The 26,956-nt window shown below is 44.9% G+C and overlaps 1 protein-coding gene across 1 annotated transcript in view; it reads right to left on the minus strand.

Moving 5' to 3' along the window:
• Positions 1-1,856: 1,856 nt before the first annotated feature.
• Positions 1,857-26,956, minus strand: part of LOC308333080 (uncharacterized protein) — a gene marked incomplete at its 5' end in the record, with an annotated part of 35,794 nt that continues 10,694 nt past the window's right edge. The window contains 16 exons of the mRNA XM_080789275.1: positions 1,857-1,909; positions 5,110-5,364; positions 6,326-6,367; positions 6,852-6,930; positions 7,737-7,855; positions 8,423-8,494; positions 9,348-9,483; positions 10,614-10,739; positions 11,716-11,972; positions 15,082-15,307; positions 18,206-18,255; positions 18,443-18,472; positions 20,933-20,975; positions 22,229-22,716; positions 24,727-25,161; positions 25,865-26,744. Coding sequence (XP_080645401.1) covers positions 1,890-1,909; positions 5,110-5,364; positions 6,326-6,367; positions 6,852-6,930; positions 7,737-7,855; positions 8,423-8,494; positions 9,348-9,483; positions 10,614-10,739; positions 11,716-11,972; positions 15,082-15,307; positions 18,206-18,255; positions 18,443-18,472; positions 20,933-20,975; positions 22,229-22,716; positions 24,727-25,161; positions 25,865-26,744 — 3,258 coding nt within the window. The 3' untranslated portion in view covers positions 1,857-1,889. The remainder of the gene's footprint in view (positions 1,910-5,109; positions 5,365-6,325; positions 6,368-6,851; positions 6,931-7,736; positions 7,856-8,422; positions 8,495-9,347; positions 9,484-10,613; positions 10,740-11,715; positions 11,973-15,081; positions 15,308-18,205; positions 18,256-18,442; positions 18,473-20,932; positions 20,976-22,228; positions 22,717-24,726; positions 25,162-25,864; positions 26,745-26,956) is intronic.

Raw genomic sequence — 26,956 nt, forward strand, 5'->3', positions numbered from 1 at the left:
CATGTTTGCTGCAGGATCCATAAAGTTAATACATTTAGTGGAAGTGGCCACATATTATGACTAAAGGTTGCAAAAAATAAATATCAGTCAAAATATAGGTCTCAAAATAGATTGGTCTAAAAAATCAGCAGATCTACAAGCTCACAACGAGTCACGTTGGTCTAGGGGCTAATGTTGGTAACATGTGTTTCCCCTAATGAGCTGTTGTTGTTGTTATTGTTGTCGTCGTCGTCGGTTTGAATCCCTGGCATGTTCATCGTGGCGAGGATTTAATGTAAGAGTAGCAGATCTACAAGCTCGTAGCGCGCCACTCAAAAATCGAAGAACGACTGACATAGAAACATAGACTTTTCAGAAAACTGTCAGGATGTAGAAGAACATTTATAGAATCTGATCTCACATTAGAGAGAGTATACAGTACCCTTCTTAATGTCTCTCTCTCTCTCTCTCTCTCAAAAAAACGTGAGTTATTAATATATATACAGTTTGAGAGGGGGAGAGGTGGTGGAGTTAGCTGCTATTGAGGAAGCGCAAGTTTATTATTTTTTCTCATTTCTCATTTCTTATTATTTCTCATTTATGATTATTTCTCATTTATGATTATTTCTCGCGCTATCGAGGAAGCGCAAGTTTCTTGCTTATTAACATACTTTACTGTAAGTATGGAAAAAAATCATTAACATGGTGATTTTTTTTCAGATCTCCAGTTTTAGGAAACTAAATGATTTCCACACAACAGCTCTAAGGTATATTAATATATAATAATAACAGCTTTAAGGTATATTATATATATATTATATATATATATTATGTAACAACAGCTCTTAAGGTATATTAATGACTGTAAAATGTTGAAAATGAGTGGAATGCCCCTTTAATAATCACGCTAAAATATGTATCTGAAAACACTGTAGGGTAGAAATAAAGCCACATAATCAGTAAACTGGTACAGCTGGCCGACCATCTGACTTGTAAACAAACACTCCATGCGTGCTGCGTGTAGCATAGCTACCATCCCTAGCGACCGTCCCATCGCCTGAAGGGATGCAACGCTCTGATTGGTTCAGAAACTTCAGAGCCAGCGTTTCATGTTTAAATCGGCTGAAACTTCAAAATACAGACGGACAGCAGAGAGCTCTAGGACTCAGAGCAGGTAGCATTGCATATGCAATAGGTATTACATATTTCAATCGATCAATCAAACCGGTTAAAAGGTGTGTACAAGGTCAGTTTATAAGAACAGGAGATGGAACCTAGACCTATTGACCGGTTAAAAGGTCAGTTTATAAGAACAGGAGATGGAACCTAGACCTATTGACCGGTTAAAATGTCAGTTTATAAGAACAGGAGATGGAACCTATACCTATTGACCGGTTAAAAGGTCAGTTTATAAGAACAGGAGGGTTTAAAAAGCCCCTCTGTGTCCACTGATGATGATGGATGGATGCTCCCCCTGAGCGCTGCCCACAGAGCAGTTAGGGGTTAAAGGTCAGTCCGGGCCTTGCTCAGGGACACTCCCACAGAGCAGTTAGGGGTTAAAGGTCAGTCCGTGCCTTGCTCAGGGACACTCCCACAGAGCAGTTAGGGGTTAAAGGTCAGTCCGTGCCTTGCTCAGGGACACTCCCACACATCGTCCAGAGCTGGAATGGAACCTGAACGGATCATTTCCATTTCTCTTTTTTCAGTTCACTATCAGTTCAGTTCACTATCAGTTCAGTTCACTATCAGTTCAGTTCAGCCAGGAGGTCAAGCAAGGGGTCGGAGGTCAACCATGGGGGCCGGAGGTCAACCAGGGGGTCAAACAGGTATGGCTCTGTCTGTGATTTATTCAGCCTCTCTCTGGGAGATGAAGCAGCAGGATTATCTGCCCTGGTCTTCTTCTGGAAGGATTATTTGCCCTGGTCTTCTTCTGGAATTTGAAAAACAAACAGAAAATTAAAAGCATGTCCGTCACACAGCACTCAGAAAGACAGAACTGAAAGAGGGATGTGAAGTAGTTAGTTCTTAAAGCATGTCCGTCACACAGCACTCAGAAAGACAGAACTGAAAGAGGGATGTGAAGTCGTTAGTTCTTAAAGCATGTCCGTCACACAGCACTCAGAAAGACAGAACTGAAAGAGGGATGTGAAGTAGTTAGTTCTTAAAGCATGTCCGTCACACAGCACTCAGAAAGACAGAACTGAAAGAGGGATGTGAAGTAGTTAGTTCTTAAAGCATGTCCGTCACACAGCACTCAGAAAGACAGAACTGAAAGAGGGATGTGAAGTAGTTAGTTCTTAAAGCATGTCCGTCACACAGCACTCAGAAAGACAGAACTGAAAGAGGGATGTGAAGTAGTTAGTTCTTAAAGCATGTCCGTCACACAGCACTCAGAAAGACAGAACTGAAAGAGGGATGTGAAGTCGTTAGTTCTTAAAGCATGTCCGTCACACAGCACTCAGAAAGACAGAACTGAAAGAGGGATGTGAAGTCGTTAGTTCTTAAAGCATGTCCGTCACACAGCACTCAGAAAGACAGAACTGAAAGAGGGATGTGAAGTCGTTAGTTCTTAAAGCATGTCCGTCACACAGCACTCAGAAAGACAGAACTGAAAGAGGGATGTGAAGTAGTTAGTTCTTAAAGCATGTCCGTCACACAGCACTCAGAAAGACAGAACTGAAAGAGGGATGTGAAGTCGTTAGTTCTTAAAGCATGTCCGTCACACAGCACTCAGAAAGACAGAACTGAAAGAGGGATGTGAAGTCGTTAGTTCTTAAAGCATGTCCGTCACACAGCACTCAGAAAGACAGAACTGAAAGAGGGATGTGAAGTCGTTAGTTCTTAAAGCATGTCCGTCACACAGCACTCAGAAAGACAGAACTGAAAGAGGGATGTGAAGTCGTTAGTTCTTAAAGCATGTCCGTCACACAGCACTCAGAAAGACAGAACTGAAAGAGGGATGTGAAGTAGTTAGTTCTTAAAGCATGTCCGTCACACAGCACTCAGAAAGACAGAACTGAAAGAGGGATGTGAAGTAGTTAGTTCTTAACCCATTTAGGCCTAAGGCCGATTCTAAAAACGCCTCTAAATCCTGACCTAAGGTTTCTGAAAAACTTCAAATATTTATATAGCAGCATCAAAAGAATTACATTTTTTAATACTGTACATACTGTACAGAACCCAAATATGGGTGCCCGGCCTGAGGGGGTCAGATACCAATAGGAGTGCCCGCCCAGAATGGGTTAAAGCATGTCCGTCACACAGCACTCAGAAAGACAGAACTGAAAGAGGGATGTGAAGTAGTTAGTTCTTAAAGCATGTCCGTCACACAGCACTCAGAAAGACAGAACTGAAAGAGGGATGTGAAGTCGTTAGTTCTTAAAGCATGTCCGTCACACAGCACTCAGAAAGACAGAACTGAAAGAGGGATGTGAAGTCGTTAGTTCTTAAAGCATGTCCGTCACACAGCACTCAGAAAGACAGAACTGAAAGAGGGATGTGAAGTAGTTAGTTCTTAAAGCATGTCCGTCACACAGCACTCAGAAAGACAGAACTGAAAGAGGGATGTGAAGTCGTTAGTTCTTAAAGCATGTCCGTCACACAGCACTCAGAAAGACAGAACTGAAAGAGGGATGTGAAGTAGTTAGTTCTTAAAGCATGTCCATCACACAGCACTCAGAAAGACAGAACTGAAAGAGGGATGTGAAGTAGTTAGTTCTTAAAGCATGTCCGTCACACAGCACTCAGAAAGACAGAACTGAAAGAGGGATGTGAAGTAGTTAGTTCTTAAAGCATGTCCGTCACACAGCACTCAGAAAGACAGAACTGAAAGAGGGATGTGAAGTCGTTAGTTCTTAAAGCATGTCCGTCACACAGCACTCAGAAAGACAGAACTGAAAGAGGGATGTGAAGTAGTTAGTTCTTAAAGCATGTCCGTCACACAGCACTCAGAAAGACAGAACTGAAAGAGGGATGTGAAGTAGTTAGTTCTTAAAGCATGTCCGTCACACAGCACTCAGAAAGACAGAACTGAAAGAGGGATGTGAAGTAGTTAGTTCTTAAAGCATGTCCGTCACACAGCACTCAGAAAGACTGAACTGAAAGAGGGATGTGAAGTAGTTAGTTCTTAAAGCATGTCCGTCACACAGCACTCAGAAAGACAGAACTGAAAGAGGGATGTGAAGTAGTTAGTTCTTAAAGCATGTCCGTCACACAGCACTCAGAAAGACTGAACTGAAAGAGGGATGTGAAGTCGTTAGTTCTTAAAGCATGTCCGTCACACAGCACTCAGAAAGACAGAACTGAAAGAGGGATGTGAAGTAGTTAGTTCTTAAAGCATGTCCGTCACACAGCACTCAGAAAGACAGAACTGAAAGAGGGATGTGAAGTCGTTAGTTCTTAAAGCATGTCCGTCACACAGCACTCAGAAAGACAGAACTGAAAGAGGGATGTGAAGTAGTTAGTTCTTAAAGCATGTCCGTCACACAGCACTCAGAAAGACTGAACTGAAAGAGGGATGTGAAGTCGTTAGTTCTTAAAGCATGTCCGTCACACAGCACTCAGAAAGACAGAACTGAAAGAGGGATGTGAAGTAGTTAGTTCTTAAAGCATGTCCGTCACACAGCACTCAGAAAGACAGAACTGAAAGAGGGATGTGAAGTCGTTAGTTCTTAACCCATTCTGACCGGGAACCCATTTTGGTGCCAGCATCATGTTATGCTTTAGCTATTGAAAAATAGCAGATCTACAAGCTCATAGCGCGCCACCGAGTGGCGCGCTACGAGCTTGTAGGTCTGCTATTTTTGAAAAATCGAAGAACGACTGACATTTTTAGAATCTGATCTTAGGTCAGAATGGGTTAATCAGACCAGTGTGTTGTCCAGTGGAAACATCGTATGAATCTGATCTCAGGTCAGAATGGGTTAAAGCATGTCCGTCACACAGCACTCAGAAAGACTGAACTGAAAGAGGGATGTGAAGTCGTTAGTTCTTAAAGCATGTCCGTCACACAGCACTCAGAAAGACAGAACTGAAAGAGGGATGTGAAGTCGTTAGTTCTTAAAGCATGTCCGTCACACAGCACTCAGAAAGACTGAACTGAAAGAGGGATGTGAAGTCGTTAGTTCTTACCCAGATCTTCAAGGAGACACAGTTCGTGCTTTTGCAGGGCGTCGTAAAATGCAGACGTTGCTTTTCTTCCTTTTTTGCTTATAATCTCAAGCAAAATTCTCATTTGTTCTTGACTGGTCTTGGCTGCCCTGATGTTGCTGCATGCCTCATTTCCCAGGATGCCGTTTCCAAAGAGGTCATCCACGATGCTCGGGACCTCTGTGACGCGCTGGATCAGGGCAGTCCGGTTCTTCTTCACGGAGTTCATTTTCATCTCTGTCAACATACAAATAAGTCACACTATTACTCTGTGATATTTGTCTTCTATCCTCAGAAATCCAAAGCACTTCCAGGCACTGATGGTTGAGAGAACAAATGCATCAAACGTTAATTATCTCATTGTCCATTTGATTGTTCTGTAGTTTTAGGTTTTATTTCAGTCAAACGCTGTGCAGGAGGATGCTAAACGATGCTAACCGATGCTAAACACTGTGCAGGAGGATGCTAAACGATGCTAACCGATGCTAAACGCTGTGCAGGAGGATGCTAACTGATGTTAACCGATGCTAAACGCTGTGCAGGAGGATGCTAAACGATGCTAAACGATGCTAACCGATGCTAAACGCTGTGCAGGAGGATGCTAACTGATGTTAACCGATGCTAAACGCTGTGCAGGAGGATGCTAAACTATGCTAACCGATGCTAAACACTGTGCAGGAGGATGCTAACCGATGCTATCCGATGCTAAACGCTGTGTAGGAGGATGCTAACCGATGCTAAACGCTATGCAGGACGATGCTAACCGATGCTAAACGCTGTGCAGGAGGATGCTAAACGATGCTAAACACTGTGCAGGAGGATGCTAACCGATGCTAACCGATGCTAAACACTGTGCATGAGGATGCTAACCGATGCTAAACACTGTGCATGAGGATGCTAACCGATGCTAAACACTGTGCAGGAGGATGCTAACCGATGCTAACCGATGCTAAACACTGTGCAGGAGGATGCTAACCAATGCTAACCGATGCTAACCGATTCTAAACGCTGTGCAGGAGGATGCTAAACGCACACCAGTCTTTGTAGCACCTATCATACCCTGAAGAAACATTGGTCTTTTATTCTCTGCGTCCTATCCTATATTATGCTATGAGTGTGTGTGGCCACGTTTTTGTCTTTCTAAGACTTTACATTTAGTTTATTTCAGATGTCAAACATAAAGGTCAGAAGGTCCTACCTGTTGTCTGGCTAACCGGAGGTTCTTTCACAGCTGATGCACCTGAGAGAGAAAAGTACAATCAGTTGATAAGATATATAGTAACAGAATAAGATATACAGTAACAGATATACAGTAACAGATATACAGTAACAGATATACAGTAACAGATATACAGTAACAGAATAAGATATACAGTAACAGATATACAGTAACAGATATACAGTAACAGATATACAGTAACAGATATACAGTAACAGAATAAGATATACAGTAACAGAATAAGATATACAGTAACAGAAATGACTTCCATGTTCACCATGTGAAGAAAACCAGCAGCTTCTAAAGCCACGAGCTGCACAACACTAGACACTACACACTACACACAACGTTCAATGAACTGATTCACTACATTACATCAGGGAACAATCTGAAAATATGACTAAATTCAATGTCTTCAGTTGACAACTTAATTCAGTACATTGAGTATGCTAAACACAAATGCTGTAATAATAGTTTGAATGACATTATAAAAAAGGAGACTAACCTGCAACCGGCATTGCAACTTCATTAGTGAATCCAGCAGAGGGGCTCGGCTTTGCTGCTTTTTCACTGGACACTTCACTCTGTATGGAGGCAGAGATACATGAACACATTACTGATGTTTCACTGGACACTTCACTCTGTATGGAGGCAGAGATACATGAACACATTACTGATGTTTCACTGGACACTTCACTCTGTATGGAGGCAGAGATACATGAACACATTACTGATGTTTCACTGGACACTTCACTCTGTATGGAGGCAGAGATACATGAACACATTACTGATGTTTCACTGGACACTTCACTCTGTATGGAGGCAGAGATACATGAACACATTACTGATGTTTCACTGGACACTTCACTCTGTATGGAGGCAGAGATACATGAACACATTACTGATGTTTCACTGGACACTGTTATGTTTAGATGTTCATTATCGTGAGAACGATGGCTTCCATTTTCGCATTGCAACTTTTCAGGACTAGAAAGCCAGCAGTTTCTATTAGCTTGTATTCCCCATCAATGATGTCACTGGAGGACGGTTTCTGAACTGCCCACAGCCCCTCCTACATGAGACACAGACCGAGTAGAAAAACATTGCGCCATTTTTTCATGATTATTAGTGAGGACCCTATTATATGAAGATAGGTTGAAAAGTGGTGAAGTGGTCCTTTAAACTTTAAGCCCTTTTAATTCACAGTAAAGTTTGATTTTAAATTGATTGGATGTTTCGATGTACAGTATCTGTCTCTGACATGACCCGTCTTCTCTTGAGTCTAAAAGTCCAATCAACATGATCTTCTATTATTATTAATATTATTATTATGATTATTATCATCTTCAATCAGCTCCGTTACTTCTGGCATGCCGACACTCATATTTACCCGAACATGACGCGAGTCAGCCTCTGTGATTGGTTCAACATGACGTGAATCCGCCTCTGTGATTGGTTCTGACTGAGGATGAGGAATCTGATGTTCTTGAAGAGACACTGTAGTCTGGCCTACAGACAACAATACATATAGTTACATTACACTGTAGTCTGGCCTACAGACAACAATACATATAGTTACATTACACTGTAGTCTGGCCTACAGACAACAATACAGTTACATTACACTGTAGTCTGGCCTACAGACAACAATACAGTTACATTACACTGTAGTCTGGCCTACAGACAACAATACAGTTACATTACACTGTAGTCTGACCTACAGACAACAATACAGTTACGTTACACTGTAGTCTGACCTACAGACAACAATACAGTTACATTACACTGTAGTCTGGCCTACAGACAACAATACAGTTACATTACACTGTAGTCTGACCTACAGACAACAATACAGTTACATTACACTGTAGTCTCACCTACAGACAACATTACAGTTACATTACACTGTAGTCTCACCTACAGACAACAATACAGTTACATTACACTGTAGTCTGACCTACAGACAACAATACAGTTACATTACACTGTAGTCTGACCTACAGACAAGTTACATTAAACTGTCCGTTCTTCTGATATCACACGTATCAAAGTAACCGTAATGAATCCTGTACTTACATGCATTGCTTTTTCTCCACAGAATCCAATCAAGCAGTCTTTGAAAAATGCTTGGCTTGTTCTCCAGGTCACCTGACAGCAGAACAAAAGATGGGTGACATCATTCAGACACTGACAATGACATCATTCAGACATAAACACTGACAATGACATCATTCAGACATAAACACTGACAGTGACATCATTCAGACATAAACACTGACAATGACATCATTCAGACATAAACACTGACAGTGACATCATTCAGACACAAACACTGACAATGACATCATTCAGACATAAACACTGACAGTGACATCATTCAGACACAAACACTGACAGTGACATCATTCAGACACAAACACTGACAATGACATCATTCAGACATAAACACTGACAGTGACATCATTCAGACATAAACACTGACAATGACATCATTCAGACATAAACACTGACAGTGACATCATTCAGACACAAACACTGACAATGACATCATTCAGACACAAACACTGACAGTGACATAATTCAGACACAAACACTGACAGTGACATCATTCAGACACAAACACTGACAATGACATCATTCAGACACAAACACTGACAGTGACATCATTCAGACACAAACACTGACAATGACATCATTCAGACACAAACAGTGACATTCAAGGAGACCAGGGGTGCCCAGAAGGTATACAGATCGCGATCTACCAGTAGATCACAAAGTCTTATAGTATGTAACGATCTACCAGTAGATCACAAGCAGAGGGGGGGGGGGGGGGGGGGTACATTAACACTCAGCCCAAAAGGAATAGCAAGAAAAATAAAAAAGAGGGGAAAAAGCCCTTGCGGTCTTGTTTCCATTCAGGCGCTTCATGGACGATGGATGATGTGAACGATTCAACAACAAGATTCAATATCATCATGAAAAATAAAACATCCTTCTTTACCTTGCTGAATGTTGGCGGACCAGCTCTTGTGGTCGGCGCCTCTCTCAGTGACGATGAGTTTGAAGGGAAGAGGCTGCGTGAAGCAGGCCTCAAAGTAGCCATTGAACATCGTCTCGTCCAGCGTGAAGGGCAGGTCCTGCACGGACACCATGATCATACATTCACAGGGTTAAACCTCATGTTTCTATGTCAGTGGTTCTCACAGGGTTAAACCCTCATGTTTCTATATCAGTGGTTCTCACAGGGTTAAACCTCATGTTTCTATATCAGTGGTTCTCACAGGGTTAAACCTCATGTTTCTATATCAGTGGTTCTCACAGGGTTAAACCTCATGTTTCTATATCAGTGGTTCTCACAGGGTTAAACCTCATGTTTCTATATCAGTGGTTCTCACAGGGTTAAAACCTCATGTTTCTATATCAGTGGTTCTCACAGGGTTAAACCTCATGTTTCTATATCAGTGGTTCTCACAGGGTTAAAACCTCATGTTTCTATATCAGTGGTTCTCACAGGGTTAAAACCTCATGTTTCTATATCAGTGGTTCTCACAGGGATAAACCATCTGAAAGTATTTTCAGATCTTTCGAAAATAGCAGATCTACAAGCTCGTAGCGCGGCACCTAACAGCTAAAGGACAACATGATGCTTAACACATTTTGTACATAATACGTCCTGAAACGTCATAAGGATTGGAACCGAGAGGTGCCTTAGACCTCTGTGGACGTCCTAGCGACGTCCAAACGACGCGGGGCGAGATAATAATATTCAGAATAATTACTTTTTTTTTTTTTGGCATTTCGCTTTTCGCTTGCCGTATGCTAACGCTCTGTGAAACTATTAGCTTGTCATTGACTCCCATGTTAGCGCGGCCGAAAGAATGACTCGTATCTCCTCATCCAGGGCGCTCTCCGTGGTGATGAATGGATCGATATGCTGGCGCTGCGTTTCTGCTCCTCATCCGTCTCTCCCGCAAAATATGAACTCTTTTTGTAGCATATATAAATATATTAAGACGATCGGAGATTGTGATGGCACTTTGTCAGTCAACTTTTTTAAGAAAGTATTTCCGGTTCATGGCTTTCAAAATGGAAGCGATCACTACTCTGGCGATTACTCCGGCGCAAGCAGTGCCTTTATTTTGATGCAGTTCCGGTACTAAATGTGTTAATGTACATGCAATGTGTTCACATGTTCTATGCCAAACTGCACCAATAAAACATCTCCCGTGCATAATGATGAGCTGAAGGAGCATCAAGACAGACTCACCTCAGGGTTAATCTCCCCTCCTGGTTCACTCAGGAGCTGGTACGTCCCCGGTACCAGCCGGCAGTTGGTATTCTTGTAAACTCTAGAGAAATATCCTCTCTCCGACTCCAACTCCCTCTTGATGTCCTGTATGCCACACGCACACACACACACACACACACACACACACACACACACACACACACACACACACACACACACACACACACACACACACACACACACACACACACACACACACACACACACACACACACACACACACACACACACACCTCATATAAATACTTGGGGATCTGTATTGACAACTCACTAACTTGGAATACACATGTATTAGCTAACCCCTTTCAATGTCTTTTAATGTTCTTTAGCTTTTAGTGTTATTTTTCCTTTTTCTATTAAAGTTGTTTTAATTTGTTGTTACCTCTGTAAAGCCCCCCCATGTAAAGCGTCTTTGGGTACTCAGAAAAGCGCTATATAAGTTTGAGATATTTTTATTATTATTATTATGTTGACAGTCTCTGTAGTAAGTAAGTAAACTAAGACTGCACTTCCTCCGACGTCTCAGGGTTCATGGTGTTGACCAAAGATGTATGTTAGTGTTCTATCGAGCAGTCTTGGAAAGCCTGGTCAAGGTTTGGCATCACAGTTTGGTTCGGTAACCTCTCAGTGCAACTGAGGTCCAAACTGTTCAGATTGGTGCAGACTGCAGGGAAGATCATAGGGGTAAGACAACTCCCCTCTCTGCAGTCTATTTATGAGCAGGCTACAGTAAAACAGGCTCAAAAAATGGTCAGTGATGTTTACCCAAGTTTTAAATGGTGAGTTTGTACTGCTGCCCTCTGGGAGAAGATACAAAGAACCAAAGTGGAAGTACATCAGATTTTTAAAAAATCGTTTGTACGAGCATCAACTAAGATGTTGAACGAGGCGACCACCGCTCCGGTGGAGAGGTGACCGCCGTAAAGTAGCCTAGCATCCTACATGTAGGCAGGAAGATGGAACTATACAGACTGGTAGCCAAGTAGCCTAGCATCCTACTAGCCTACATGTAGGCAGGAACAGAGGGGTCAGAATAGTCAGTATTGGTACTTTCACTTACCTGGAGCCATGAGCAGGAGCTGGGGGCGAGGTAGACGCGGAGGGTGTGAGTGTGGACGTTGTGGCCGCGGCCCAGATCCTCGTAGAGCAGCACCGATCCGTGGTGTTGGTCCTGCTCCGTGCCGCGGGCCATGACGCCCACAGGGGACAGCGAGGACACCGACCACTTCACATGGCTACCCGAGGACTGGACCGTCTCAACGACGGGCTGCTTTCCGGTGACGTGCAGGACACCAAACACCTTCTCTTTCTGCTGGCCTGCAGGTGAGGACAGTGAGGAGGAGGAATGGATGGAGGGACAGTTTTATAGTGAGGACAGTGAGGAGGAGGAGGAATGGATGGATGGAGGGACAGTTTTATAGTGAGGATAGTGAGGAGGAGGAGGAGGAATGGATGGAGGGACAGTTTTATAGTGAGGACAGTGAGGAGGAGGAATGGATGGAGGGACAGTTTTATAGTGAGGACAGTGAGGAGGAGGAGGAATGGATGGAGGGACAGTTTTATAGTGAGGACAGTGAGGAGGAGGAATGGATGGAGGGACAGGTTTATAGTGAGGACAGTGAGGAGGAGGAGGAATGGATGGAGGGACAGTTTTATAGTGAGGACAGTGAGGAGGAGGAGGAGGAATGGATGGAGGGACAGTTTTATAGTGAGGACAGTGAGGAGGAGGAATGGATGGAGGGACAGTTTTATAGTGAGGACAGTGAGGAGGAGGAGGAATGGATGGAGGGACAGTTTTATAGTGAGGACAGTGAGGAGGAGGAATGGATGGAGGGACAGTTTTATAGTGAGGACAGTGAGGAGGAGGAATGGATGGATGGAGGGACAGTTTTATAGTGAGGACAGTGAGGAGGAGGAATGGATGGAGGGACAGTTTTATAGTGAGGACAGTGAGGAGGAGGAGGAATGGATGGAGGGACAGTTTTATAGTGAGGACAGTGAGGAGGAGGAATGGATGGAGGGACAGTTTTATAGTGAGGACAGTGAGGAGGAGGAGGAATGGATGGAGGGACAGTTTTATAGTGAGGACAGTGAGGAGGAGGAGGAATGGATGGAGGGACAGTTTTATAGTGAGGACAGTGAGGAGGAGGAGATGGATGGAGGGACAGTTTTATAGTGAGGACAGTGAGGAGGAGGAATGGATGGATGGAGGGACAGTTTTATAGTGAGGACAGTGGAGGAGGAGGAGTGGATGGATGGACAGTTTTATAGTGAGGGACAGTGAGGAGGAGGAGGAATGGATGGAGGGACAGTTTTATAGTGAGGACAGTGAGGGAGGAGGAGGAATGGATGGAGGGACAGTTTTATAGTGAGGACAGTGAGGAGGAGGAGGAATGGATGGAGGGACAGTTTTATAGTGAGGACAGTGAGGAGGAGGAGGAATGGATGGAGGGACAGTTTTATAGTGAGGACAGTGAGGAGGAGGAGGAATGGATGGAGGGACAGTTTTATAGTGAGGACAGTGAGGAGGAGGAATGGATGGAGGGACAGTTTTATAGTGAGGACAGTGAGGAGGAGGAATGGATGGAGGGACAGTTTTATAGTGAGGACAGTGAGGAGGAGGAATGGATGGAGGGACAGTTTTATAGTGAGGACAGTGAGGAGGAGGAATGGATGGAGGGACAGTTTTATAGTGAGGACAGTGAGGAGGAGGAATGGATGGAGGGACAGTTGTATAGTGAGGACAGTGAGGAGGAGGAGGAATGGATGGAGGGACAGTTTTATAGTGAGGACAGTGAGGAGGAGGAGGAATGGATGGAGGGACAGTTTTATAGTGAGGACAGTGAGGAGGAGGAGGAATGGATGGAGGGACAGTTTTATAGTGAGGACAGTGAGGAGGAGGAATGGATGGAGGGACAGTTTTATAGAGACAAGAAATCATGAATGAATGAACGGAGGACAAACAAGTCTAAAGAATAGTGTAACAGAAATATCACTTAAGTGGTTTGTCCAAGGAAGATGTTTAGTTGTACAGTCACTAATACATGTTCTCACCAGCCAGGCACAGGGGGTGGGGGGGGGGGTGTACAGTATATAATACATGTTCTCACCAGCCAGGCACAGGGGGTGGGGGGGGGGGGTACAGTATATAATACATGTTCTCACCAGCCAGGCACAGGGAGTGGGGGGGGGGGGGGGGGGGTACAGTATATAATACATGTTCTCACCAGCCAGGCACAGGGGAGTGGGGGGGGGGGGGTACAGTATATAATACATGTTCTCACCAGCCAGGCACAGGGAGTGGGGGGGGGGGGGGTACAGTATATAATACATGTTCTCACCAGCCAGGCACAGGGAGTGGGGGGGGGGGGGTACAGTATATAATACATGTTCTCACCAGCCAGGCACAGGGAGTGGGGGGGGGGGTGTACAGTATATAATACATGTTCTCACCAGCCAGGCACAGGGGGTGGGGGGGGGGTACAGTATATAATACATGTTCTCACCAGCCAGACACAGGGGGTGGGGGGGGGGGGGGGGGGTACAGTATATAATACATGTTCTCACCAGCCAGGCACAGGGAGTGGGGGGGGGGGTGTACAGTATATAATACATGTTCTCACCAGCCAGGCACAGGGGGTGGGGGGGGGGGGGTGTACAGTATATAATACATGTTCTCACCAGCCAGGCACAGGGAGTGGGGGGGGGGGGGTGTACAGTATATAATACATGTTCTCACCAGCCAGGCACAGGGGGTGGGGGGGGGGGGTGTACAGTATATAATACATGTTCTCACCAGCCAGGCACAGGGGGTGGGGGGGGGGGGGGTGTACAGTATATAATACATGTTCTCACCAGCCAGGCACAGGGGGTGGGGGGGGGGGGGGGGGTACAGTATATAATACATGTTCTCACCAGCCAGGCACAGGGGGTGGGGGGGGGGGGGGGTGTACAGTATATAATACATGTTCTCACCAGCCAGGCACAGGGGGTGGGGGGGGGGGGTACAGTATATAATACATGTTCTCACCAGCCAGGCACAGGGAGTGGGGGGGGGGGGGGGGGTGTACAGTCACTAATACATGTTCTCACTAGCCAGGCACAGGGGGTGGGGGGGGGGGGGTGTACAGTATATAATACATGTTCTCACCAGCCAGGCACAGGGGGGTGGGGGGGGGGGGGGTACAGTATATAATACATGTTCTCACCAGCCAGGCACAGGGAGTGGGGGGGGGGGGTACAGTATATAATACATGTTCTCACCAGCCAGGCACAGGGGGTGGGGGGGGGGGGTACAGTATATAATACATGTTCTCACCAGCCAGGCACAGGGGGTGGGGGGGGTACAGTATATAATACATGTTCTCACCAGCCAGGCACAGGGGGTGGGGGGGGGGGGTGTACAGTATATAATACATGTTCTCACCAGCCAGGCACAGGGGGTGGGGGAGCTGGATGGACTTGAGGGCAGAAGGATCCTTGTCCACGGTCTGTATGTTGAATATGGGCCCAGCAACCCTCCAGGGGTTCTGGACCAAGGCGTTGAACTTGGACCAGGAGAGGATGGAGTAGACACCAGAACTCGCTCCAACGCCTCGAATATCAAGCCTGTCAACACACACTCGTATGTGCCCGGTCCTTCCAGCTGAGCCCTAAGGAGCGCACGCACACACGCGCGCACACGCACACACACACACACACACACACACACACACACACACACACACACACACACACACACACACACACACACACACACACACACACACACACACACACACACACACACACACAGTCGTATAAGTAATACGAATATAATGAATAAGCAGATTCAGAGTCAAAGTGATTTTCAATGGAAAGAATATGACGCGGGAGGATAGCGGCCTCTAGTGGCAGTGGGGGTTCTCTACAGTGTACTAGTCTCCAGTATGAAAGCAGATCAACAGATGACGTCAAAGTGACTTCAGACTCACTGCAGGCGTCCTCTGGACAGTTTCCGAGGGATGAGCATCTCACTGCCGTAGCTCTGGACAGGCGGACAGGCAGGCAGACAGGAAGGCAGGGAGGGAGGGAGGGAGGGAGGGAGGGAGGGAAATTACAAATACAATTTAGGCATTTAGCAGACGCTCTTAATCGAGAGGGATTTAACATTAAACAAGAACAAAAAGCATTCAAACGGGGAGCGATAAAACACAGCCTATAGTTCCTTTTTCAGTGAGACCTGCGTATTTGCGCGGAGAAGTCGCGGCGCGACAACGCAAGCGTATTTACGTGAGCGCGGTCCCGTTAATTTGTTGCGTGCTGCCCCCCCCCCCGACTCACCAGACCTGGATTCTGTTAAGCTCTTTTTTCGTCACGCTTGCGTTGTGGCGCCGCTCCTCAACAGACCTGACAACGCGTGTGTTCATCACGGCCCGTTTGAAAGGCCCTTCATGCATTAAAAAGTACTTATCATGAATCATCCGGCAGTGGAATATCTATATAATAAAACACCATTAAGGATCACCAACACCCATGCATGCTGTCCATACTGTATACGCACAATGAAAAGTGTCTATGGGTGTTGAATGCACTGAGTCTATGGTGTTAAATGCACTGAGTCTATGGGTGTTACATGCACTGAGTCTATGGGTGTTAAATGCACTGAGTCTATGGGTGTTAAATGCACTGAGTCTATGGGTGTTACATGCACTGAGTCTATGGGTGTTAAATGCACTGAGTCTATGGGTGTTAAATGCACTGAGTCTATGGGTGTTACATGCACTGAGTCTATGGGTGTTCCATGCACTGAGTCTATGGGTGTTACATGCACTGAGTCTATGGGTGTTACATGCACTGAGTCTATGGGTGTTACATGCACTGAGTCTATGGGTGTTACATGCACTGAGTCTATGGGTGTTAAATGCACTGAGTCTATGGGTGTTAAATGCACTGAGTCTATGGGTGTTAAATGCACTGAGTCTATGGGTGTTAAATGAACTGAGTCTATGGGTGTTAAATGCACTGAGTCTATGGGTGTTAAATGCACTGAGTCTATGGGTGTTACATGCACTGAGTCTATGGGTGTTAAATGCACTGAGTCTATGGGTGTTACATGCACTGAGTCTATGGGTGTTAAATGCACTGAGTCTATGGGTGTTACATGCACTGAGTCTATGGGTGTTAAATGCACTGAGTCTATGGGTGTTACATGCACTGAGTCTATGGGTGTTAAATGCACTGAGTCTATGGGTGTTAAATGCACTGAGTCTATGGGTGTTACATGCACTGAGTCTATGGGTGTTCCATGCACTGAGTCTATGGGTGTTAAATGCACTGAGTCTATGGGTGTTACATGCACTGAGTCTATGGGTGTTAAATGCACTGGTCTATGGGTGTTACATGCACTGAGTCTATGGGTGTTAAATGCACTGAGTCTATGGGTGTTAAATGCACTGAGTCTATGGGTGTTAAATGCACTGAGTCTATGGGTGTTAAATGAACTGAGTCTATGGGTGTTAATGCACTGAGTCTATGGGTGTTAAATGCACTGAGTCTATGGGTGTTACATGCACTGAGTCTATGGGTGTTAAATGCACTGAGTCTATGGGTGTTACATGCACTGAGTCTATGGGTGTTAAATGCACTGAGTCTATGGGTGTTACATGCACTGAGTCTATGGGTGTTAAATGCACTGAGTCTATGGGTGTTACATGCACTGAGTCTATGGGTGTTAAATGCACTGAGTCTATGGGTGTTACATGCACTGAGTCTATGGGTGTTAAATGCACTGGGTCTATGGGTGTTAAATGCACTGGGTCTATGGGTGTTAAATGCACTGGGTCTATGGGTGTTACATGCACTGAGTCTATGGGTGTTACATGCACTGAGTCTATGGGTGTTACATGCACTGAGTCTATGGGTGTTACATGCACTGAGTCTATGGGTGTTACATGCACTGAGTCTATGGGTGTTAAATGCACTGGGTCTATGGGTGTTAAATGCACTGGGTCTATGGGTGTTACATGCACTGAGTCTATGGGTGTTACATGCACTGAGTCTATGGGTGTTAAATGCACTGAGTCTATGGGTGTTAAATGCACTGAGTCTATGGGTGTTACATGCACTGAGTCTATGGGTGTTACATGCACTGAGTCTATGGGTGTTACATGCACTGAGTCTATGGGTGTTACATGCACTGAGCTGGGGTCTATGGGTGTTACATGCACTGAGTCTATGGGTGTTACATGCACTGAGTCTATGGGTGTTAAATGCACTGAGTCTATGGGTGTTACATGCACTGAGTCTATGGGTGTTACATGCACTGAGCTGGGGTCTATGGGTGTTACATGCACTGAGTCTATGGGTGTTACATGCACTGAGTCTATGGGTGTTAAATGCACTGAGTCTATGGGTGTTACATGCACTGAGTCTATGGGTGTTAAATGCACTGAGTCTATGGGTGTTAAATGCACTGAGTCTATGGGTGTTACATGCACTGAGCTGGATTGCTACTCCATTCCGTGTTTGTTTCGTACAATGAACAACAATAAAGACATTCAGATTCTGACCTGCTCGACGTGGTGGCATTTTTCACAGCATGATCTGGAGTACAAGTCATCTGGAGACACACAGGACAACAGTTACACTATATTTACACAAGTCATCTGGAGACACACAGGACAACAGTTACACTATATTTACACAAGTCATCTGGAGACACACAGGACAACAGTTCATGACATTACATTATTGATTGATTGATTGATTGATTGATTGATTGGTTAAAGTCTCTAATATATCAGTACCATCGTCATCCAGATCGGTCTTCTTCAGCTCTGCAGGAACGACATTAAAGAGGAAAAGTTTAGTTGTCTTAATCACGTTGTATTCTTCACACCAACACCTGTTACCCCTTATCTTAATCACGTTGTATTCTTCACACCAACACCTGTTACCCCTTATCTTAATCACGTTGTATTCTTCACACCAACACCTGTTACCCCTTATCTTAATCACGTTGTATTCTTCACACCAACACCTGTTACCCCTTATCTTAATCACGTTGTATTCTTCACACCAACACCTGTTACCCCTTATCTTAATCACGTTGTATTCTTAGCACCAACACCTGTTACCCCTTATCTTAATCACGTTGTATTCTTCACACCAACACCTGTTACCCCTTATCTTAATCACGTTGTATTCTTAGCACCAACACCTGTTACCCCTTATCTTAATCACGTTGTATTCTTCACACCAACACCTGTTACCCCTTATCTTAATCACGTTGTATTCTTAGCACCAACACCTGTTACCCCTTATCTTAATCACGTTGTATTCTTCACACCAACACCTGTTACCCCTTATCTTAATCACGTTGTATTCTTAGCACCAACACCTGTTACCCCTTATCTTAATCACGTTGTATTCTTAGCACCAACACCTGTTACCCCTTATCTTAATCACGTTGTATTCTTAGCACCAACACCTGTTACCCCTTATCTTAATCACGTTGTATTCTTAGCACCAACACCTGTTACCCCTTATCTTAATCACGTTGTATTCTTCACACCAACACCTGTTACCCCTTATCTTAATCACGTTGTATTCTTCACACCAACACCTGTTACCCCTTATCTTAATCACGTTGTATTCTTCACACCAACACCTGTTACCCCTTATCTTAATCACGTTGTATTCTTCACACCAACACCTGTTACCCCTTATCTTAATCACGTTGTATTCTTCACACCAACACCTGTTACCCCTTATCTTAATCACGTTGTATTCTTCACACCAACACCTGTTACCCCTTATCTTAATCACGTTGTATTCTTAGCACCAACACCTGTTACCCCTTATCTTAATCACGTTGTATTCTTCACACCAACACCTGTTACCCCTTATCTTAATCACGTTGTATTCTTAGCACCAACACCTGTTACCCCTTATCTTAATCACGTTGTATTCTTAGCACCAACACCTGTTACCCCTTATCTTAATCACGTTGTATTCTTAGCACCAACACCTGTTACCCCTTATCTTAATCACGTTGTATTCTTCACACCAACACCTGTTACCCCTTATCTTAATCACGTTGTATTCTTAGCACCAACACCTGTTACCCCTTATCTTAATCACGTTGTATTCTTCACACCAACACCTGTTACCCCTTATCTTAATCACGTTGTATTCTTCACACCAACACCTGTTACCCCTTATCTTAATCACGTTGTATTCTTAGCACCAACACCTGTTACCCCTTATCTTAATCACGTTGTATTCTTAGCACCAACACCTGTTACCCCTTATCTTAATCACGTTGTATTCTTCACACCAACACCTGTTACCCCTTATCTTAATCACGTTGTATTCTTAGCACCAACAACTGTTACCCCTTATCTTAATCACGTTGTATTCTTCACACCAACACCTGTTACCCCTTATCTTAATCACGTTGTATTCTTCACACCAACACCTGTTACCCCTTATCTTAATCACGTTGTATTCTTAGCACCAACACCTGTTACCCCTTATCTTAATCACGTTGTATTCTTCACACCAACACCTGTTACCCCTTATCTTAACCAACACCCCTTATCGCTGAACTCATATGTAATTAAATGTTATTTAAAGGAAAGGCCCTTGAGATGCATCTTCTAGTTCTAGAGAGGACAGAGGACAGTTAGTGGACCACAGACACACAGGAGGATACAGTCAGTATAAAACACAGAGGACAGTTAATGGACCACAGACACACAGGAGGATACAGTCAGTATAAAACACAGAGGACAGTTAATGGACCACAGACACACAGGAGGATACAGTCAGTATAAAACACAGAGGACAGTTAGTGGACCACAGACACACAGGAGGATACAGTCAGTATAAAACACAGAGGACAGTTAGTGGACCACAGACACACAGGAGGATACAGTCAGTATAAAACACAGAGGACAGTTAGTGGACCACAGACACACAGGAGGCTACAGTCAGTATCAACACAGAGGACAGTTAGTGGACCACAGACACACAGGAGGATACAGTCAGTATAAAACACAGAGGACAGTTAGTGGACCACAGACACACAGGAGGATACAGTCAGTATAAAACACAGAGGACAGTTAGTGGACCACAGACACAGGCTCAGTGTAAAAAAACACCCCGAACGCCCAGGGTAATTTAATCCATTAAATCAGAACATTTAGCGACGGACCGGATGTTATCCCGGATGTGGCTGAAACTTAAGATTTTCGATCTCGTCGCTCAGGGTGTTAATATGTCTCTTCTCTTACCAGAATCTTCCTCCTCCTCTTGCTCTGAAGACATGTTTACACCCTGAGAATGAAGAGGCAAATCATAAAAGAGAATTTTCAGTCAGATTCAGCCAGTCTAAATATAACAACAACAACAATAATAATAATAATAATAATAATAATAATAATAATAATAATAATAACTAGAACTGCACTCTGTCGAGTGCATACTTGCTTGTTGCACACTAGTAGGCCATAAATGGCCAACTAGTGCGCAAGCAGAGCGCACAAGTACTTTCGACGGCTACAAACTGTCAACCAATTACATATACTATATGTAATTTGTAAATTGATTAGCGGTATACTGTGGTTACTTTGCGCCGTACGCACCGTCCCAGCCGTCCCGCCACTTGTAAATTGTACCTGATACGGCAGTGGTGTCAGATTACATACATGTATACACAGGAGCATTACCTTTAATCTTCCCAACACTAAAACATATCGTCATTACGTCACCATCGAAAACCAATTACACTCTGGCATTGGGTCCTTTAATCCACATATTTCTTACGTCATCATTGAGAGCTAGTTATACATATACACACACCATGTAATCTGGTCCCAGAAAATCAGGCACAGTTTGCTGGGACGGTGCATACGCATCAAAAGTGGCGGGTTGGCTGGGACGGTGCATACGAACCGGGCGAAACTATTACTTAGTAAGTAAGTAAGTAATAATAATAATAATAGACAAGATATAATTATTATAATAATAATCATATGTATGGTAATGTGATAAATGTAATAATTATTATAATTATTATAATAATAATTATAAGGTAATGTGATAAATGTAATAATAATAATAATTATTATAATAATAATCATATGTATGGTAATGTGATAAATGTAATAATAATTATTATTATAATAATCATATGTATGGTAATGTGATAAATGTAATAATTATTATAATTATTATAATAATAATTATAAGGTAATGTGATAAATGTAATAATAATAATTATTATTATAATAATAATCATATGTATGGTAATGTGATAAATGTAATAATAATTATTATAATAATCATATGTATGGTAATGTGATAAATGTAATAATAATTATTATAATAATAATCATATGTATGGTAATGTGATAAATGTAATAATTATAATAATAATCATATGTATGGTAATGTGATAAATGTAATAATTATTATAATAATAATCATATGTATGGTAATGTGATAAATGTAATAATTATTATTATTATAATAATCATTATGTATGGTAATGTGTGTGACTGATGTCAAAGTAAATCCTCATCTCTCACCGGCTGGGGAGGAGCTACAGTCGTGACATCAGCTCCTGAAGAGGACGCGATTGGCTGGGGAGGAGCTTCAGTCGTGACATCAGCTCCTGAAGAGGACGCTATTGGCTGAGGAGGAGCTACAGTCGTGACATCAGCTCCTGAAGAGGACGCGATTGGCTGAGGAGGAGCTACAGTCGTGACATCAGCTCCTGAAGAGGACGCTATTGGCTGGGGAGGAGCTACAGTCGTGACATCAGCTCCTGAAGGGGACGCTATTGGCTGGGGAGGAGCTACAGTCGTGACATCAGCTCCTGAAGGGGACGCGATTGGCTGAGGAGGAGCTACAGTCGTGACATCAGCTCCTGAAGAGGACACTATTGGCTGGGGAGGAGCTTCAGTCGTGACATCAGCTCCTGAAGAGGACGCTATTGTTCCAGGATGTATCTTCAGCCAATCGGAAACCTTGTTGGCAGGTGACATTCCTGCCTCAGATGGCGTTCCACCAATCACTGGAACACAAGACAGCAAGACGTTTACATGGCGTTCCACCAATCACTGGATTTACTCTGCAAGCTGTACATCTGTAGCCTGGTAGAACCACTCCCCCTGCTGGACAACAACATCTGCTATTTAAAAAAAGTGATTTTTTAATATTAACGATTTTGTTTTATTTATTTTGTACTAATCATCTCTTGCGGGGTCCCTAGCTGGCACAAAAAGGTCTGATGGGGGTCCCTAGCTGGAACAAAAAGAAGGTCTGATGGGGGTCCCTAGCTGGCACATAAAGGTCTGATGGGGGTCCCTAGCTGGCACAATAAGAAGGTCTGATGGGGGTCCCTAGCTGGCACAAAAAGAGGTCTTATGGGGGTCCCTAGCTGGCACAAAAAGAAGGTCTGATGGGGGTCCCTAGCTGGCACAAAAAGAAGGTCTGATGGGGGTCCCTAGCTGGCACAAAAAGAGGTCTTATGGGGGTCCACTGCCAAATATATATGATGTTGGGGGTCCTTGGCAGACGAAGGAAATTATATATAGAAGGCATTTGTAGAATGGGCCTCAGGTCTTAACACATCAGTTTAGCGATAGACTTTTATCTCAATCCCAGATTCAAAACAAGCTTTATTTACGTCCGATTCTGAACGCGGTTAAAGATAAAATCATGCCTCGGGTGATCCACAAATCCGCGATCGTCCCGCGATAGGATTGCTTATGCGTGAGCTAACGTCTGGTAGCTCAACTCAGCTAACTTCCTGTTGGTCATTTAACTTGAATAAGGCGCATCAGTGAAAATATACCTTCGCTACTGGAATGGACATTGATTGAGTGTTTTTATCAGTTTGCAGAACGGGTACATTCATACAAGTTACAACAGGGTCCACCATGTTCAATTCATCAGAGATAGGGCGAGAAGTTCAGTCACGCGAGGGAGACTCGGAGTAGAGTCGCCGCTCCTTCGCCTGGAAAGGAGCAGCTTAGGGTGGTTCATCTGGTTAGGATGCCTCTGGGGCGTCTCCCTAGGGAGGTCCTCGAGGCATCTGGTTAGGATGCCTCTGGGGCGTCTCCCTAGGGAGGTCCTCAAAGCATCTGGTTAGGATGCCTCTCGGGCGTCTCCCTATAGGGAGGTCCTCGAGGCATCTGGTTAGGATGCCTCTGGGGCGTCTCCCTAGGGAGGTCCTCAAAGCATCTGGTTAGGATGCCTCTCGGGCGTCTCCCTATAGGGAGGTCCTCGAGGCATCTGGTTAGGATGCCTCTGGGGCGTCTCCCTAGGGAGGTCCTCAAAGCATCTGGTTAGGATGCCTCTCGGGCGTCTCCCTATAGGGAGGTCCTCGAGGCATCTGGTTAGGATGCCTCTCGGGCGTCTCCCTAGGGAGGTCCTCAAGGCATCTGGTTAGGATGCCTCTCGGGCGTCTCCCTATAGGGAGGTCCTCGGGGCATCTGGTTAGGATGCCTCTCGGGCGTCTCCCTAGGGAGGTCCTCAAGGCATCTGGTTAGGATGCCTCTCGGGCGTCTCCCTAGGGAGGTCCTCGGGGCATCTGGTTAGGATGCCTCTCGGGCGTCTCCCTATAGGGAGGTCCTCGGGGCATCTGGTTAGGATGCCTCTCGGGCGTCTCCCTAGGGAGGTCCTAAAGGCATCTGGTTAGTATGCCTCTCGGGCGTCTCCCTATAGGGAGGTCCTCGGGGCATCTGGTTAGGATGCCTCTCGGGCGTCTCCCTAGGGAGGTCCTAAAGGCATCTGGTTAGGATGCCTCTCGGGCGTCTCCCTAGGGAGGTCCTCAAGGCATCTGGTTAGGATGCCTCTCGGGCGTCTCCCTAGGGAGGTCCTTAAGGCATCTGGTTAGGATGCCTCTCGGGCGTCTCCCTAGGGAGGTCCTCAAGGCATCTGGTTAGGATGCCTCTCGGGCGTCTCCCTAGGGAGGTCCTTAAGGCATCTGGTTAGGATGCCTCTCGGGCGTCTCCCCTAGAGGGAGGTCCTCGATTAGTAGTGGGACGAGGTTAGTAGATCAAATGATATTGATACTCACTGCTTGGAGGACTGAGGTCCATGCTGGTTCTTCTTGGATCCTCTGGCTCCATCACCACAGACGCCACCATCATGTCAATCATCTCCTGCTCTCTCCACCTCCATTGATCTTCTCGTGTTCTCCAGTCTTCTTCGGTCAATCTTTGCTTTCCTTTCCGTCTCTGAAACATCTTCTTCATTAATGAAACTCTGTCAGAGGCCTGGCTCATGCTGTCGTATCCTGAAGAGGGCGCTATTGATCCAGGACGCGAGGACGAAGCCTCGTCAGTGAACCAGCTGCCGTATCCTGAAGAGGGCGCTATTGATCCACGACGTGAGGACGAAGCCTCGTCAGTGAACCAGCTGCCGTGTCCTGAAGAGGGCGCTATTGATCCACGACGCGAGGATGAAATCTTGTCAGGTGACCAGCCGTGTAAACTTCCTGTCTCAGATGGCGCTGCAACGAGACATTTACAATGATGAAAATACAAGAACATAAAACTACAACTAAGCTGCTTTAGCAGACAGTTTTAGAGGGGGAGAGGTGGTGGAGTTAGCTGCTTTAGCAGACAGTTTTAGAAGGAGAGAGGTGGATGGAGTTAGCTGCTTTAGCAGACAGTTTGAGAGGGGGAGAGGTGGTGGAGTTAGCTGCTTTATAGCAGACAGTTTGAGAGGGGGAGAGGTGGTGGAGTTAGCTGGCTTGGCAGACAGTTTTAGAAGGAGAGAGGTGGATGGAGTTAGCTGCTTTAGCAGACAATTTGAGAGGGGGAGAGGTGGTGGAGTTAGCTGCTTTATAGCAGACAGTTTGAGAAGGAGATAGGTGGAGGAGTTAGCTGTTTTAACAGACAGTTTTAGAGGGGGAGAGGGGGTGGAGTTAGATGCCTTAGCAGACAGTTTGAGAGGGGGAGAGGTGATGGAGTTAGCTGCTTTATAGCAGACAGTTTGAGAGGGGGAGAGGTGGAGGAGTTAGCTGTTTTAACAGACAGTTTTAGAGGGGGAGAGGTGGTGGAGTTAGCTGCTTTAGCAGACAGTTTTAGAGGGGGAGAGGTGGTGGAGTTAGCTGTTACAGCAGACAAAAACCTCACAAATGGAGTTGTGAGGTTTCCTCCAGACATCTCCAGACGTCTGTTAGCAGATCCATTCTACTGACTGATACTCACTATCTTCCATGCTGGTCCATCTACTACCAGCCGACGGGGTTGCATCTTCTGGCTCCGTCATCACGAACCTCAGCATCCTCTCGCTCATCTCCTGCTCTCTCTTCTTCCATTCTTCTGGCAGGGTTGGATCTTCTGGCTCCGTCGCCACGAACCTCAGCATCCTCTCTCCCATCCTCTCTCTCGTCGCTCCTTCTCTCTTCTTCCAATCATCTTCTCGTCGGTTCCATTCTTCTACTGTTAATGTCTTCTTTCTTGTCAGTCTTTCAAACAGTGTCTTCGGTCTTGTCTCATGGGTTGGATCTTCTGGCTCCGTCACCACGAACCTCAGCATCCTCTCTCTCATCGCTCCTTCTCTCTTCTTCCATTCTTCTTCTCGTCCCACCTTGAAGTGTCCTGAAGTTTCAAAGTGTCCTCCGTTCCTCGCCACCATGTCTTCTGTTTTCTCCATCAGCTGTGTTACCTCTGAAATGTCCCACTTGACACCATGTAGAACATGGTACCTGTAGCCACATTTCTCCAGGATCCTCCTCAGAGGTTCTCCTTCAGCCTCGATGTACTCCTCAACACGTCTCCCTCCCAGCCACCATCCAAACATGAACAGAACCAGAGCGTGTCTCCAGACTGTGTGCCCCAGCAGCTCCATGTGTTCCTCCACTGATCTCCTGTCAGCTTCACAGAATCTGGACTTCACATCGACCATCACCAGGACAGCGTGGGGTCCAGGAGAACACAGAGTCACACCGTGTAGAAGGACGTCTTTGGTCTTCTGGGATGGAGGTGTAGTCGACCAGTCTGGACACATCACCACACTCACTTTTCTGTCAGCAACTCGTCTCTGTTCTCTGACACATTCTGTCAGTTTAGGCTGGGTTTTAAACTCCTGGAATATGAGGTTAACTGTATGTTAGTCATAATAATAATAATAATAACTGATCAATTATGATATACATTTATAGTTTAATCTATCCACCCCCGCATACCATGATCAGTAACCTAAAAATGATGAATACACTAATGTGTTATTGATTATAACATTAAAGTGAGGAATACATTAATGTGTTATTGATTATAACATTAAAGTGATGAATACAT

Source organism: Protomyctophum bolini, assembly GCF_963924005.1.
Source record: "Protomyctophum bolini genome assembly, chromosome: 18".
Classification (NCBI taxonomy): domain Eukaryota; kingdom Metazoa; phylum Chordata; class Actinopteri; order Myctophiformes; family Myctophidae; genus Protomyctophum; species Protomyctophum bolini.